This window comes from Callospermophilus lateralis, chromosome 5 (assembly GCF_048772815.1).
Source record: "Callospermophilus lateralis isolate mCalLat2 chromosome 5, mCalLat2.hap1, whole genome shotgun sequence".
NCBI lineage: Eukaryota > Metazoa > Chordata > Mammalia > Rodentia > Sciuridae > Callospermophilus > Callospermophilus lateralis.
The window spans coordinates 124267445-124285669 of NC_135309.1; the positions used below are offsets into that span (position 1 = coordinate 124267445).

Genomic DNA, 18225 nt, shown 5'->3' on the forward strand with positions numbered 1-18225 from the left:
TGGTTTATAAAAATGCTACTGAATTTTTTTGTATGTTGATTTTGTATCCTGCAACACTACTGAATTCATTTGTCAATCCTAATACTCTTTTGGTGAAATTTTGTAGATTTTTATATATAATATCACACTATTTGCAAACAAGATTGTTTGAATTTCTCTTTTCCCAATCATATGCCCTTTAATTCTCTCTCTTATCTAATTGCTCTGGTTAGAACTTCCAGCACTATATTGAATAAGAGCAGCGAGAGTGCATGCCCTTAGCTTATTCTAGATCTTAGAGAAAACACATCCAGTTTTCCCCATTCTGTATGATGTTGGCTGTGGATTTGTTATATATAGCATTTATTATATGGGGTGTGGTCCTCTATACTTAATCTGTTCAGGATTTTTATCATGAAGGAATGTGAACTTTATCAAATGCTTTTACTGCATCTATAGAGGTGATTGTATGATTCTCATCTTTTATTCTGTAATATGATGTATTACATTTGTTGGTTTGAATATGTTGAATAATCCTTGCAGCCCTGGGATAAATCCAGCTGGGTCATGGTGAATGATCATTTTGGTATGTTGTTGGATCTGGTTTGCTAGTATTTTGTTGAGATTTTTTTGCATTCTTATTCTTGGGATATTGGTTTATAGTTTTCTTTTGCTGCTCTTGTTATATCCTTACCTGGTGTGATATCAGGGTAATGCTTGCCTTATAGAATAAGTGTGGAAGACTCCCCTCCTTTCAATGCTTTGAATAGAAAGGCAAACATATACTTAGGATATGTGTCTATTTTTGTCAAAATGAACCACTGGCCATGCCAAAGAGAAAGTTTGGATCGCAGTGAACTTGCCACCCAGTGAACAATTGATCTCCTCAAGAACTGGAGACATCTTGGGAACTCAGTGTTATCTTTGTGGAGGTACATTGGATATTCAGCAGTAGCAGTAGGTAGGAAAGCTTTGACAAGAGGGAGCCCATAAAGCAGGGTGTATATATAGACCCCACTCTTGCCTCCATTATGGCTACTTCATTATGCATCCATTGCACCTACTTTGGGGTGGCATAATGGCTGGGTGATGTCGACAGGCCAAGTCACTTTTTCTGCCTGGTTGTTCAATACAAATTGTGTAGTAGGAATTTTCTGGTGGGCATTACCATGCAATATAAAACTCTTTCTGCATCATGCTCATATCTATTTCAGCCCTTCTTGTTCCTGATCTTTCACTCTTTCTCATTTTAGGCTCCTGACCATGTGGCTGGTTCAGTTGCCACTATTGATGAATCTGTATATTCTAACTTCTGAACATTTCTCGTTCCATAGTAAGTGGACACTTAGGTGTACCATTCAGTTCTATTCATTTGGAGGAATTTTCCTCACTAGAATTTTTCGTGGCTGCTCTGAAAGGAGCTGTAGTGCAGCTAGAGCCCATTTTTTTGCTTTTGTCTGTAAGATGAAGCTGACTCGTTCAAAGCCAAGTGTTTTGCTCCTTCGTTAGCTAGTAGTGAGGAATCTTTCTACGCATTATGCTAGCTGAGAGAAAGGTACAGGCACAAAACTGGTGGATGACATAAGATCTGGGGAACCATCTGTTGTAATTTGCTTATGACTTCTGGTCCTCTTCTTGCTTGATCTAGGATGCACCACTTTCATCCCTATAATCTCTTCTCCCACCATATGCCCTGACAATGCTATGTCTATCTCATTTATAACGGTCCATTGCACTTTTCATGCTTCTAGGAGCCATCTTAGCATGAGTTCACATCATTTTAAGGAGACTTTGCTAGGGTGTTATATGTTGTACATCATGTCTGTCAAGAGTGCTTCAAAATCTAAAAACTTGCCCTTATCAACCTTATACTCCTGTTCCTTGTCAGATACATTCAGTCCCATGTGTATTCCACCCTCCTCTACTCCTACCCCCATACTAGAAGTTCATTTTGAGTAGGTTTTGCATCTCCTTTAGGAGCTCAGCTCTTGTGCATCAAGTCTAACATGTCCCCACCCAGGTTACATTGCAAATTAACCTTTGTGTTTGGTCTAGTGGCCAGGAGGAGAGAAATGGGGTCTTATCTTTGCAGGCCACATGTTGTTTTGTGAAGAGAGTCTTCTGCATCCTCTTTAAGTGGGGAGTACTGGCCCTAATAGGGAAATGGGCCACTTCTGCAGACTCAAAGGGTACAAGAGGGCCTAGGGACTCAAAATGATTGAATGCAGCAACCCATATGTTCCCATTCCTTGTGTCAGGGTCCCATTTTTTCCTAACTAGTGACTTTGCCTTGTCAGAACAAGCCTGTCCCATTTGGGACTTAAACTGTATCTGGTGTCAATTCCTGAGTTTCCCCTTTTTCTGCCCTCCTGCTGTAGATGAGAAGGACATTGCATTTTCCCTTTGACACCTTCTGGATTTCACACTTAACTAGTAATTGTTAACTAATCTGTTTTAGCTTTTCCTCATCTTTTCCCAAAGTTTCATTCAAATTTGTTGGGAAGTAACCACTTCCATTGTCCTCATAGTTATTATTTGCTCTATATTTTTCATAGCTTAACATTTTATAGCTGGGCTAATGTGTTCCCTTACACTCATACACCATACCAGTATGATTGCCACCAGCGAAATTATATCATTGCCAGGGCTCTCTGTGATTCACCTATCCCTGGTGATAGAGTCCTAATCACCATTTGGGTGTGGGTGCTTCAGCTCCAAATCCCATTCCAGCATCTGCTTTCTCTGGCTACTTCCAATCCCAATGGTCACAAGTCAGGTTCCTGGAGAAGAAGAATCTGAGATGGAACTTAGCATGTGGGAAGTTGATTAGCCAGAGCTCTTAGAATCAATCTTCGTGGAGGGGAAGCTTCTTGGATAGAGGGAGAAGCTGAATTACAGTTTACTTGCAGTGGAAGCCTTGGCTGCTCCTCTTGAGTGTTCTGAAGAAGAAATGTCCTTTGTCACTGTCCTGAGTTAGGGTGAGAGAATAATAAGTAATGAACACTTTATACACCCATGTTGGGTCTGTGGGCCACCCCAGAAAACCCAGGTGGCCTTAGGCAAGGCAGCTTTCTTTAGCAGGGTCAGTTCCTGAAAGGGATGATCGCATACTGTAAAATAGTCATCGTGTAATAAATTTACTAACTTATGCTTTTTTCCCCCCATAGCATCTTTTTATGGTGAAAGCTATGTGGAGCTCAACATCCTAGAAGTTTCCTCTGAGCTATCTCTTGAATTAAAATTTCAAACCAGCAAGCCACAGGGGTTACTTTTTCTTGCAGCTGGAAAAAATGACTATTGTATAATAGAACTTCTAGCAGGAACCTTACGGGTATGGTTTAAAAAATATATCCTTAAAATATGGATTACTGGAGAGAGAGAAAAGTGAAAGAGAAAGAGAAAAATATATCTATATTTGTCGATTATTATTATCTCACTAGAACAAAGTGAGATATTTGTATAGAGGGAAATCTTCAGTTTTGCCAGTATGTCTTAAATATTCTGATTCTAAAATTTTCAAACTTCAATATGAAATTTATAAGTGTAAGAAGAGTTTTCATATCTCTCTCTCTCTCTCTCTCTCTCTTTCTCACTTTCTCTTGGTGTGAGGACCCTTAGTTCATTTCCTGTTGCTCTATCAAAATACCTGTACTTTTGGCTCATGGTTCTAGAGGTGCAAGGACGGGGTTCTGGCATCTGCTCTGCTTCTAGTGAGGCCTCATGGTGAAGGGGATACATGGTGAGAGGGAAAGCAAGAGATCCAGCTGAGGAGTCGAGCTTGCTTTTTAACAACCCGCGCCCCCCCCCCCCCCAATTTGCAACTTGTTCTAACAATCTGTTCTTACAATACCTAATCCAGTTCCATAAGAGTGAGGATTCATTCCCTTGAGAGAAGCATTAATCCCTCTTCATGACTTGATCACTTCTTAAAGTCCCCAACAACTTTCTCTACTGCTGCATTGGGGACTTAACTCCACGAGTTTTGGTGGAGACAAACCATATTCAAATCATAGCAGTCCTGTTCTCTTTTCTTTTTTTCTTTTGTTTTAATGTGTTTTTATTTATTAGAATTGTGTGAAGTTGTGTTCCATCACACATGGAACACACAGTAACAAATATCTGATACAAAAATAACTAATTCTAATATTGAACACAGAATAGTTCTATTTCTATTAATAATAAAAACCAAAACTAAGTTTTTATTGGAAATTTTAAATTCAAGCCATTATTTCATAATTTCAAGATCAGAGTGATCCAATTTCAAGGTGATTTTCTCATGGTTGACATTTGCTTTGTCATTGTGCGATTTGGGACTTCCTATTGTCTCAAGCCATTCCTGTATGTGACGCACCTTAAAGATAGGACCTTGCAATTGTCCTTGCACTGGACTCCAGTCAGTGTTCTGGACCCAGCCTGCCAATCCTAGCTTTTTACCCACAGCCTGAGTGTACTTGTGGAAAAGCACCCCTTGCACCTTCCTCAAAATTTTGTAATCCACTGATACCAAGGTGTCCCCTTCTGCCATGCTCAAACCCTCTTAGTCTTCCCCACAAGGGGCCGAATCACACCAGCAACCACAAAGCCAACTGCCCCCAGCCACACAAATGACTACTCCCGGAAGTTTAGGGTACCAGTCCCATTTTCATAATAGAATACTTTGGAGAAATGAGATGAGATTTATTAATCATGATTCTTTCTCTTTCAGGTGAGAATGCATTTGGGTGCAGGTGAACAAGTGCTCCTTTCTGAGCAAAGAGTTCATATGGACAACTTGGTTTGGCATTCGGTGAAACTGTATTATGTTCAGGATAATGTTCTCTTGGTTATTGACAAACATTATGAGACAACTAGCCAAATGTCTGGTGGGGTGCATAATTTGAATTTTCACCACGGAATCTACATAGGAGGCCACGGGGGACTCAATGTGCCTTACCTAGATGGAAATATTCCTAACTTCCGTGGATGTATGGAGGATGTCATATTTAACCAGCGAGAGATCCTTATGTCCCTTAGATCTTATCCTGGTTTTAAGAAGGTTTTTGAGGTCTCACTAGGATGCAATGATGAGTTTTTTGCAGGAGAGGATGAAGCCATCAATTTCTTTAGCTCTAGATCCTATGTCACCTTTCCAGAATGGAAGGTTCAAGGGGAAGGGCTATTGGAATTTGCATTGCAAACTGGAACCCAACAAGCCTTGCTTTTATTTCAGTCAGGAAGAGAAGGGGATTTTGTTGCCTTGGAAATACATGAGGGTCTACTGAAGGCGTATGGAGGAAGAAATGAAAGCAAAATTCAGCTTTCTTCTTTTAGCTTCGTTAGTGACAACAAGTGGCATGTTATTCAACTCAAACTCAGGGAGAGGTATATGGACTTAGTGGTAGATGCACAAAGGGTGAGGACTTTGCTGCCTTTGCCAAACAAACCATTTGTGTCCAAAGGCCCCCTCTTGGTGGGAGGTCTTGATACTCAAATGTGGGAAAAAGTGAAGAGGTTAGAACTGGCCTCTGTGCCTAGAAAATCTGCTCGAGGAATCTCTTTGAAAGGGTGCATAAGAGACTTGAAAACCAACTCAGAAAAGAGAGCATTAAGGGACGCCCTTATTTCCAAAGATATTTCTGCTGGGTGCAAAATCAAGAGCATTGATAATGCTAATCCTTCTACAACAGTGATGGAAACCCTGCTTCAGTCAGAAGTTTCCCATTCCACTGTAGTGCCTGTGACTAACTTCCAAGATGAAAGTAGCCATTTTTTGGTTGTGAATAACTTGGAGGTCCAAGAAGGTGGACGAGCCCTATTGGAACCACGACATGTAGACGTAAATGAAGAATTTAAGGATTTGGACATCAATTATTCTCAATTACTATTTAAAATAGAAGAAATGCCTGTTCATGGATTCATTCAATTAGATGTTTTCCCTGAAACAGAAATGGAGAAGACTTTTACTCTGTTAGATTTGTGGCAAGAAAAAGTGTGGTATGTGCATGATGGTTCAGAGCAACCTACGGATCATTTCACATTTTTCATCTCTTTCCATAGCAAGAAGGAAATTCCGTCATACCTGCAGAACCATGTTCCACACGTGTTTAGCATTATTGTCATTCCAGTGAATGATCCCCCATACTTGAAGCTCCAGGAAGGAAATTTGCTGGTCCTGTTTGAAAACTCGAAGAAACAACTGACCCCAAATATAATACAGGTGTCAGACCCTGACACAGTGTCTTCACGTCTTAGTTTTTCAGTTCTTGGCAGCTTCAATTCAGATGCTGGATTTTTAGAAAATGCCAATGATCCTGGAAGACCCATTAATAGCTTTACACATGAGGATTTAAGAGATGGCAACATTTTCTATGTGCACAGGGGTCACCACAACTCGAGGATTGTTCTGAGAGCAAGTGATGGTGAGCTGGTTAGCAATACAGCCGTGTTACGGGTCATGGCTGTTCCTTGGGACTTTGAAGTGGCCAATAGGACTGGTGTGGTTGTGTCACAAGGGGGATCCGTTCTGATCACAGGGAGTAACTTGTCAGTGGAAGTTAATGGTGAACGACATGAGATGGAGGCTCGCTATGACATCACTCACCCACCTCAGTTTGGCCAGATTCAGCGTAGAGGGTTGAGTGGAGAATGGAAACAAGTTAGGACCTTTTCTCAGCGTTCCATTGATCGGGGCAGGGTCCGGTACCATAGTACATTCCAAGAACTGCAGCAAGAAAATATTACCGATCACTTTAAATTTAAAGTTAGCATAGAAGGAAAAGTCAGCGAAGAGCTCATATTTCCTGTGACCATACAATTGCTGAAAATTGCACTTTTGAAAAATGTTCCCCTAGAGGTCAGTAACATAAACCAGCAAATATTGAATTCTGATCATTTGCAGGCTGCAGCATGGGGTGTGGAAGTAGCCAAGAGGGAGCTACTTTTTAAGTTACTGACCCCACCTAAGAAAGGAAAATTGCTACACGGCGATAAAGTTCTCAAAACAAACTCAACCTTCAGCCAAAAAGATATTACTGACTCCAAGATAAGTTATGAACCTCAGGAGAGGCCAAGGGAAGACTCCCAGGATACTTTTAGGTTTTTGATTATTGCAAAACACATAGAATCAAATGACTATACTTTCAGAATAAACTTCAAAACAGATAGGACACACATTATTTTAACAAACAAGGGATTGCTTGTAAAAGAAGGAGAAGGCAAGTTAATCACAAAATCTGAATTATTTGTTCGAACCTTGGACAATCAGATCTTCCAATACAAAGTTACCAAGGGTCCTCAACATGGAAAGCTGAAATTGATTAGCTTTCCAGATTCTCTGGAAAGTAATGACAGTGTCACTACATTCACTGATCAAGACATAGTGGGTGAACGGCTGATGTATATTCATGATGACTCTGAGACCCAGTATGACGAATTCTTTCTTGTGGCCTCTGCCAAAGATTCGGGCCAAGAGGGAGTGGCCAGGGATCTTGACTCAGAGCAATTGTCTACAGAAATCAAAGTCACTGTTTCAGTGGAGTTAAAGAATGATGAGAGGCCAGTGCGCATGGTAGATAAGGTCTTCCATGTCGTGCGGAATGGCCAGCGCTTGTTGACCCTGGAAGATCTCTGTTACCATGACCCTGACTTAGATTTTGATGATGGGCAGTTGCTCTACACCCGGCGGGGCATCCCAAATGGGGATTTGGTACGAACCAAGGACCCCACAAAGAAACTCTACCAGTTCAGGCAGGAAGACCTGCAGGAAGGACATGTGCTCTTCAGGCACAGGGGAGCGGACTCTGCCCGCTTCGTGCTATTTGTAACTGATGGTGTCCATTACACGTCGTCCCTTCTTGAGGTCAGTGTGTCAGACCCCTATGTCCAGATAGCCAACAACACAGGGCTGCTTGTACAGAGAGGAAAGGACAGCTGCCTCACCACAGCCAACCTGAGTGTCACCACAAACCAAGATGTCAGAACAGATCTCGAGGTTGAATTCCATATTGTGCGGCCTCCAAAACATGGCAGAGTCCTGGTCAACAATTCTGTGTCCTACTCGTTTTCCCAGCATGACCTGAAGCGAGGACAAGTGGTTTACAGGCATAATGGCAGTGGCAACTTTGACATGTTCAACCTGACCGTGAAAGTGAAAGATACACACTTAGAAGTGGGTGTCTGTGTTCAGGTGTGCTCAGAAGGTCAGCAGCCTCACACTCAGGTCCTGCACAGCAACACCCTTGTAGTTGAAGAAGGAAAACCAGTGAAACTGAGTAGAAAAAGGCTCCAGGTGGGTGTCATCTAAACACTAAGTATGGTGGATATTCTGTTTACTTCTGAAAGCTATTTTTTATGTAGATTTATCTCCTGTTAATGAAGGGAAATTAATTATAAAATCTGAATTATTTTTCAAACCTTGGGCAATCAGATCTTTCAATGCAAAAATCACCAAGAGTCCTCAACATGGGAAGTTGAAATTGATTAACTTTACAGATTATATGGAAAGTAATGACACGTCACTATATTTGCAGATTGAGACATAGCGGGTGGGTGACTTTAAAAAAACTCAAAGAAGCCGTTAAGAAGAAAAGCTGAGTGGTTTCATGACTTTGATGCTGCCAATTTCCTTTAGTTGGAAATGGGACATAAGCTTATTTTGAAGTCCATACACATGTATTCATGTGCTTGTGTAAATTTAGTATAGTATGAACTGGGAATAAGGGAGGGATGTATATATTATGGCCAACTACTTTTGTTTAATTTGACCTGAGTAATATTATGATGTAGTAATTTAAAAAATATAAAAAGGAGTCCTAAAACAGCAGAGGATATTATATTACACAATTTATTTCCTTAGTTTGGAATGTGGCCTTGTTTAGATTCTGGAGATGAATAGATAAAACTGGCTAAGACCAGTGGAATACCAGGGCTCAGGCCACAGCCTTCCCATTTCTTCAGGCTCCTATTTGGAAACTTCCAGGGGGGCCCGCCCTGTTCATCAGAATTAGAGGAAGTGTTCTTCTGAAGGTGTCCTGTATGAAGTGTGTGGGAGAATGAGCTGTGATTAATGATAATTGGCCACAAGTGCAGGCTCCTCTTAATCTGATGTCAGGACTGTAAAAAAAATTACAAATGCAACCAATAATACAAAATAGAAGTGAGTTGAAGTGAAAAATCAGTTTTCTACATAAGATGTTCTGACTAAGGGAATATAGGGCCCCTCCTAGCTTTTCTCAAATTTTTATCAAGAGCTCAGGGTGTTAATATATGTTCCACCACAAGGGGGCATGTGCACTTCAGTGACTGTAAATAAGTTGCATAGTATTGAGATGGATTTTGCTGAATCAATAAATTAAAAATGTATGGAAAATGCTGAGCTGGTTAAAGTGGGGTTGGGAAAAAAACCTTTTCTCTAAGGTCTTGCAATTTTAGTGATCCCACTACTGTTTCTTCCATAGTCACTTATTCTTTCTCATAGAATTTATTTCTTTCACTTAAACCTTCTAAATCCTGTTTTTTTTTTTTTTTTTTTTTTTTTTTTTTCTGCTATGTGTAATGATCTGTTAGTACATTTGAGCTACTCTAGATCAGATTTAGGTTTAACTGTGTATGAACCCTGAATGTAACTTAAACCATTTGTGGACATGAATAGAAAATAATTAGGGTCATCAATAGTCTTGACTCTTACACACAGTAACATGTTTTTTTGTTTTGTTTTGTTTTGTGTGTGTTTGTGTGTGGTGTGTTGGCTCAAGGCTGGAAATGAAGCCAATATTCCTCCAGAGGCAGAGTTCATAGTCAGTTCTCCATCAAGGCATGGATACCTCCAAATATCTGAACCAGAAGGTGGCAGCTTGGGTGCAGATGAAAAGTCCGCTTTGAGATTCACACACCGGGATCTTGATGATGGCAGGGTTCTTTATGTGCAGACAGCGCCCGACCAACAGCAGGATCGTTTTTCCCTAGACGTGATAAATGATTCCCAAGTGGTGAGTGCAGTGGAAATTCTGTTGGATATCATCCCTAAGTGGATTCCTCTGGAGGTACAGAATTTCACAGTTCAAGAAGGTGGATCCAAAGCACTTCTGGAGGATGACCTCAAAATTCCAAGCAAGTATTTTGAGGGACTTGACTGTGAATTTATTCTACTCGAATCACCAAAACATGGTTATATTCAAAGTTCTGATTTTCCAAGAGTAAAGCTAATGAAATTTACCAGGAAACAGGTAATAACTCTAATATATTTGGTCATGTTAGATAAAATTTGACTGTTTATCATTTATACACATGGGCTTTGGAGGATGATGGGACCTTGGAGGGGCTCTGGTCTGGCCTCCCATCAGATGCTAGGGACTTTTCTACAGTATCCCCCATAGAGAGGGGTCCAACTGGTACTTGAACATCTTCAGTGATGGGGAACTTAATACTTCCTGAGATGGGTTCTTCTACTCTAAAAGCTTGCCAACTTTAGTTCTTTGGGCTGAGCTGAAATCTGCCACTTAGAAACTTCTTGGATCCTGATTCTAGTATCCTACAGAATAAATCATAACTCTCTTCATGAAAGTTCTTTAACTATTTGAAAGAAACATTTATCAAATTCCCTTGAATTTTATCTTCTTTAGGTTAAACATCTCTATTCCTCCAACTTGTGATTATATGCCCTGAGTTTCCTGCATCACCCTGGCTTCCCAGTTCTAGATGAGCAAAATACTTCTGTCCCTCTCAGGATATCAGGGCAACACAGAGGTTCTAAGCATGGGCAGATATTTTAGAGTCATTGTTCCTTTGTTCAACCAACAGATGCTTTCAGAGTATATACTCAGTGCTGTGCTCTGTGCCAAGCCCAAGACTATCATGTTCAAAGTTCCCAGTCCTTGCAATCAGGGAACTGGACCTAACTGTCAATCTGGCATCCAGTCAGGATAAAATAACCAAGGTCAACTCCCGGCTGCTATCAGGTTTCTTTGCTTTGAGCTCAAATGGTGTTATTGTCAGATTTGCTTTCTCTTCCTGCCTCTCCCATTGCATCTTCACAGTGGTGCGACAGGAGGACAGAACTGGTACATTTGATTCTAAGTGAAGGGCGTAGGGAAGAGCATAAGGAAGCCTTCATGAAGGAGTGATGTTTCACCTAGACTTTGAGGAGAGGAAGAGTGAGGAGATAACAGAGGATGAACCAGAGACTGGCATTGCAACAAGGCAGCCTTGTGGCACAAGGCATGGAGGCCTTGAAGGGAAGGGCGATCTGGGAGCACGAGGAGTCTTCCACAGGCTGAGGAGTGGCAGAAGTTTCTTGGGGATGGAGTGTGGAGCAGCCCTCACCCCTGTCCATAGGAGATGTAACCTAAATTGCATGTCATGGGGGCTAGATTTTTCAGGTGGCATTAGGAAGCTCTGGGGGAATCAGAGAATTCTGAGGCCTGTAAAAGCTCTTATACATCAGATCGGGGAGGGCGATTCTTCAGTGACCTCCTCAGGGGTCTCTCAATCATGGCTTGAGAGACCTCAGTCAAGGCTAGACCAAGCCCCTGCATACTAACCACCTGCTCTAGGGTGAGTTGAATTAATACTTTGCACTTCATGTACTCTAGGTGAGAGCCCAAGCACTATATTTTGGTACCATTTTGGTCAATTCAGTTATGGACTGTGCTTCACAGGAGGTGTGTTTTTAAGGATTGTTGATTGAAATCTGTGTACTGAGATATAAGCATTCCCTGAGGCACCTATGTCATCAGGCAGCTTGTTCACAGGGGAGAGTCAAGGTCACGAGTCTGTGTCCAGATGACCGTTTCATCCAGTCCCTTTCTCTGTGACTCCTGAGTTCTCCAGCTTTTGAGATCATCATTTCCTCTTAAAGTGACACTAATCCCTGACTCTAGCTGTTAATGGCTTAGATAAGGAGTTCCTGCTCAAATTTGCCCTTTATTCATTCAGAAAGTATTTTTGAGTTTGTTATGAGTCTGGGATGCCAGGACTAGGTACTGGCGATAAAGTGGCGAACTAAGGCAGCAATCCTACTCCAATGGAACTTTGTTCCAATTGTGGGGGGAAGTGGGAGGCAGGGAGAGACAATAAATAAAATAAATGTGAGACAAATGGCATGTCGAATGAAAGTTAGTACTCTATAGAGAAAAATAAAGCAGGAAAGGAGCTGGGAAGTGCTGGGACATTTACTGATGTGTGGGTTGTGAGTATGCATGTTTGGGCATGTTGATGTTCAATTTCTAATATAGTCAGGGAAGGCCCATTGAGAAGGTGGCACATGGCAGACACCAGGAGGAGGTTAGTTGAACAAGCCGAATGTATCCGAAAGAGCTTTCAGGCAGAGGGATGAGCAAGTGCAGGGACTCCCAGGTGAGGAGCAGTGTGTGGTCCAGCACCATGGGAGCCACGTGCTGGCAGGGAAGAGATTTGACTTTTGACCTGAAGTGAGAAGCAAGATCTGGAGCAATAGGGGATAGGAAGGTGTGAGCAGAGGAAAAACTCAATATATCCCTGAACAGGATCAGTGACAGGGGACCATAGACTCTCAATATTTTCTGGAAATTTGTTTCATCCTTTAATTTTAGGTCACATTTTTCTAGTTTTCAGTCTAGGAATTTACAAATCCCTAACACACCCCGTCCTGGACTTCAGATTAATATTATGAAATGACATGTAATTTGGGGAAGTGATACTCTACTGAAGAAATGATGTATTTCTCTAGGAAGAATACCTTGGAGATGATTGTTGTGTAAATGCTGGGATCCTGAAATGCCTTAAGTTGAGACTTCTCTCATCTTGTGATCAGTGTCACCTTCCATGTTTGTTTTAAAGTAACTTAAAATAGCATGTTCCAGGAACCCATGGTCAGGCCTGTGATCTGGAATTCCTCAGCTCATGGAGCTCCAAAGAAGTTCTTATAGCACCTGTGTATGAGTGGCCACAACTCTCCCTTGAGACCCTTCCTGAACTTTTCAACCCATGTCAGAAACACCTCTGAGAGATCAAAAGACTTTGCTCAAAGGAAGTACGCCACAGGAATGGGCGAAGTTGAACTGCTAAAAATTTTGGCTTTATTTTATCAAAACAAACACAACCTCAGAGACCTTTTCAGAAGTTTAACAACTCCATTTGGGATTTGGAAGTTCTCTGCCATTGTCTATTTGGGTCACAGACTCATTGAAGTTTTAAAATTCTCTTGGTCTCTAATTTTGATCCTGGGCTTTTTATCGTCTTCTACCTGAATCTTAGATACATGAGAGACATTCTGATCAAAATTTTGGTTATTATAAATTGAAAAGGAAAAACTAAGTCATTGGATGACTGCCTCAGAATTAATTAAAAATATGTAATCTTATAGGATAAAAGTAAATATTTGCAATTTGACTCCAATGTATTTCATGATAGGAGATGCATTTTAGCTCATCATTGGTAGCACCCCTTAAGAGATGAACACACACACACAAAAATTATTCTGAAGGAGAAGGAATAGGATTAGGAGGTAGCAGGTATAATCTCACATACAAAGAATAATTAAAGGACCAATGCATACTTGGCTTACAAATGAGAAATTTGAGAGAACTTAATAGTTGCCCTGGTCCATATGTCTCCAAAGAGGAAATATCCGGCCAATGGGGAGAAATTTCATTGTTTTATGAAACAATAAGCAACTTCAGAAATTAGTCATTCTAAATATGCAAGTACTGTCTGTATTTGATTGTGTTTTTCCATTGGTGGGAAGGCTGTATATGCCCCTCCTACCACACTTGGGTATTAGAAATAGCATTTGAATTCAGGGTTTCTGATTACCAGTCCAGAATTCTCTTTGTATATCACATTATTCAATTGCTCTTTTTCTCCTTAAACTTATTTCTAGGATAAAGTATTAATTTAGAAAATATATCATCCAGCACAATTTGCTGATTGTTGGACTTAAACTTCATGGGATGAGGACATGCTTTTGTGCTTTAGCAAGATATTTAAAATCAGAATTTCTTTTATAGCAATTTATTCATATTTTGAAAGTCACATTTGAGCAAATTAGTGATTTTGTTGTTTGTTGGTTATAGGTGGAAAAGGAACTGATTTACTATGTTCATGATGATAGTGAGGAGCTTCTTGATAATTTCACCATCTTTGCAAATAGCTCGGAGCTTGGAAAACAGAGTTTGCCCAAAACACTTTTTGTGACTGTTGAATCTGTAAATGACAAAGCTCCAGTAATAACAGCCAATAAGATCCTCCAGGTAAGTGCTACATGCTTTTGACTTAACATGAGAACCTTAGGGCTTCCAAGTTGGTTTTCTATTTTATTATTTCTAATGTTAAATAAGAAGGCATATGAATATACATAATACATACATATATATATACACACACACACACACACACACACACACACACACACACACATACATATTTTGATATAATCCCATGGTTTTAAATAAATATTAGTTATTACCAGGACATTCTGTTGGGTGCCATTTGGAAAATATAAAGAATCCCAATGAACCTGCTGTGATGCTCCCTGAGGCTTGGTCTTTGGAGGCAGGTTAGGAAGGTGTCTGCCCATGGACAGCCACTGCTAGGCGGGTGGTGGGTTTTGTTGCCAACATATCTGGGAGGAAGCCCTGGCTGCCCACTACTAGCTATGTGACCTTGAGCAAGTTATTTGGTTCCCTAGTTTGTTCTCATTAGGATGGAGGATTAAATAAGAGTGAGAGGATTAAATAAGATGATGTTAGGTTCTCACACAGTGCTTCCATGTAGTTAGACTCAATAAACAGTAGCTATTATTCCTAAAAATTAGTTCACACCAGTTGGGTAAAAGAAGTCATGTGACAGTATTTTGCCGGATCTGGGAACTTTGCTCCCTTTCACTGTCCTGGAAAATCCCCCAGGGGTAGCTCTCAAGCACTCTCAGGTACTCATCTCTCAGCTGGTGGGGTGTTAGCCATTTTGTTTCTGTTCTTTTGTGGAGATTGCCCTGAGGTAGCAGCTCCATGTGGTTTCTGCTGCCTACACAAAGGGGATGATGTGCCGGAAGCCTCCTGGCATGGACGGCACATTTCCTGCCACACAGCAACATAGGTGCTGGTGAACTCACTGATGCCAGTTTATACGGAAGCATCTCAAAAATTCCATTTAATAGATTCTCTCGGGTTTAACTTATACTTTCTTTATATTCCTTCTTCTAAGGACTTTATTATATGTACATGTGCATATAAACATGTAAATATTGTATACATGTCAATGCATCTAAACATATAAATATTGTATCCCTTACTTACCTGGTGTCTATAGGGGAGAAAACTAAAGCCCAGGGAGCAATCAGGGTCCTCAGAACAGTAGCTTGTAGGTTCTTTTGATTTCTATTCCAAGAATTCTTCCATCCTACTTTCTTCATCATGCTTTTTTTAGAGGGGTATTTAAAAAAATAAACCACTTTAACTAACAAAATTGTGGTTATTGTTGATGCTAGTCTAACCCAATATATCTTAAAGGATTTTTGAGGAGAGGGGGTGGTGCTGGTCATCGATCCCACATATGCCAGGCAAGTACTCTACCACTGAGCTACACCCTCAGCTCTAAAGCTTATTTTCTAAGTGGTCTAAAGACCACCAAGTCACAGAATGGTGCAGCAGATGCAGCATCAATAGATGAAAGTTGACACAAATAGGAAAAGGGTCTTTGGTGAGCGTGGAGGCCAGCTAGGTCTCAGGGAGGGACAGGAAGAAAGTAAGGCAAATAGCAGTGAAACATGAAGCATTAACCTTTGCCCTTAATTTATGAAACACCCTAGGGCCAATTAAATGATAGTGCAGGCATACCCAGGAGCCCACCAAGGGCTAATCTAATGAACAAATGTTACCTTGTAAAAGATCACTGGGGTTTTAATGTTTATCTGTTCAAAATAATTAGATCTAGGAATAGACTTTTGAGCTCTTTTAGTGATCTTAAAACTTGATTCATTTTTCTATGTCTCCATTTTATGTGAAAAATTAACAGTGTTAATTAAAATTAATAATATGCCTTTGGAACTTGTGGCTTTGGAATTTGCTTCACAGACATGACCCAGGTAACCCAGGAATGTTATGTGCCAACTGGTTAAGCTCCTCTGTTTCAGTCATTTTTCTTATGCTTTCCACACAACTTTGGCTATGATTCCTACTGAGGCCACTCTCTGCAAAGTCATCTAAGAAGCGGGCTATTGGCTAGAGTGAGGAATCTTAGCTGTCAATCATCATTGAACAATTATGAAAGTTTATATCTCATGTGTTTTTACAGAGGACTGGGGGTCTTCAGTAACTAGTGTCATTTCCATAGCCCTTCAGAGGAACTGCTGAGATTATTAACCTTATTTGTAAAGTGGGAACATTGAGGTGCAGAGTGGTCACAAGGGAGGGGAGTGGACTTGAAACTAATCTGTCCACATCCCACACTCTCATCATCAATGCTCTGCCACATTCCCCTGTTACTTTTGTCTCACTCTGGCTCTTTTAATACATCATGTTATCAAGGAATAGTCCCCCCCCCGCCGCCCCGGTAAGGCAAAAAAGGCTGCAGATCTGCTCTTGCTCTTGCTGCAGTGGGTTTTATGCCACTACCTCTACAGCAGTTGTGTTGAAATGAGTGGGTTTGCCCAGGAAAAGTAGTAGAGGGTTTGGTCGTGTTGCTACATGGTGCAGAACTGTAGAAAGTAAAAGATCCAGAGGAGGCAATAGGGCGGTCAGGATCTAGAAAGCTATGGGAGAAGGGCTGGAGTCAACTGAAGAAAGGGAGAACCAAGGAAGGAGATGGTCAATGCTTAGGCCTTCTTATGAAAAGGAATTGAAACCTCATGTCCAGCTCAGCTTTGAGCTCCAAGTTGCCCTCAGTTATAGGATGCAATATCAACTTAATCACATCTTTGTCATACCAAATGCATCTGCCAATTTAAGATGTTCAGAAATACTTAAATGTGAGGGAGAAAAAGAATACCCTAGACTTTGTTTCTGTCCTCCTCTAAAATTAGGGAAATACAGTCTGTGGGGTTGTTCCAGGGGTCTGCCCACACTGCCTCCCCCAACCTTGACTCAAAAGTGTTTTATCTCAAGGGGTTGGGGGAGAATGAGGAGTAGCAGGGGCAAGGATCATTTTCTTCATTCTTACCTTATCTCTGGTAGTCTGGATCCAGGCCATTTGAGTCCGGTTCTTTCTGAGTTTATTCATTTATTTGCCTGTAAAAGAAACTTGTTCTGGGTTTTGAAGTTTTCAGATTAAAATTAGGAGACTGGAGTTGAAGGTTTGTAAACTGGCCACTTGAACTTCAGGAACACTTACTAGCAAAACTGTAGGGAGGAGTTGTTTTGCTTGGTGATCTCAGTTCCTCCTAATTTGAATCCTCTGATTATATGACTGTAAAACTTGCATGAGGTGCTCTGGTCTTGTTTGGCTGGACTTGGACGGATGGAGAAACTGTAGCATTGCAATTTTATATTGGTTTGATTCAATCTAGGCTGGATTAAGTGGAAATTTTACATTTTAAAACCATTAAACCTTTTCTCCTCTTTTTGGCTGAGAAACATAAACAGTTTTGGATTTAAAGTTAGTGTTTCTACCATCTGAAAGTGACCAGGTACACTGTAGGATATGCTAACTAATTATTTAAAGATGTAGAAATAGTTTTAGCAGGACAAGCTTGGCTTAACATGGAAGAAACCCCAAGAATTTGTTTTCTTCACTTGTAGTCAGTAATCTTGGTGCACTGTTCAATGAAAGTTAATATCAAAGGGCTTTGGTTCATTTGTCAAATAAGGTTTTACCTTTGTTTGATTTATAACTATTACAAATAGAATCTATTGGGATTTTGTTGATTTCCAGCTGTATGATACAGAATTTAGTTAAAGGGCTTCTCTGTAATGGTTTTGTCTATGAAACGGATATGTTACTGCTCCCAGGAATCTGATTGGACTATGGCAACCCAGGCTTATAGCTGGAAATGTTCTCAAAGAGACCTTTCCTACATCACAGGCAAAATAGCACTGGGCTGTTTTCTGTTTTGGGACTCTACTTTTTTCTTATTTTTAGTGTCCATTACGCTCTGATATTAAACAAATAAACAATCCATTGTCTGTCTCCTCACATAAATCTAATCTCCCTTTGGAAGGGACTTCACCTGTATTTGTCCTGTTGTATCCTCAGAGTATAACACAGCATCTGGCACATTATAGGGGCAATAAATATTAAATGGATGAATGCCTTCATGAAGCTTAGAGTCAGTGGAAAAGTCAATTAAATAATTATAAA

General features: G+C 40.6%; 1 protein-coding gene and 1 pseudogene across 1 annotated transcript in view; one reads left to right on the top strand and one right to left on the bottom strand.

Moving 5' to 3' along the window:
* The first annotated feature begins 546 nt into the window (after positions 1-546).
* Positions 547-18225, top strand: part of LOC143400502 (chondroitin sulfate proteoglycan 4-like) — a 55741-nt gene continuing 38062 nt past the window's right edge. The window contains exons 1-5 of the mRNA XM_076857699.2: positions 547-565; positions 3147-3310; positions 4685-8245; positions 9711-10181; positions 14007-14183. Of these exons, the coding sequence (XP_076713814.2) occupies positions 547-565; positions 3147-3310; positions 4685-8245; positions 9711-10181; positions 14007-14183 (4392 nt within the window). The remainder of the gene's footprint in view (positions 566-3146; positions 3311-4684; positions 8246-9710; positions 10182-14006; positions 14184-18225) is intronic.
* LOC143399434 (acylphosphatase-1 pseudogene) lies at positions 4205-4504 on the bottom strand (annotated as a pseudogene).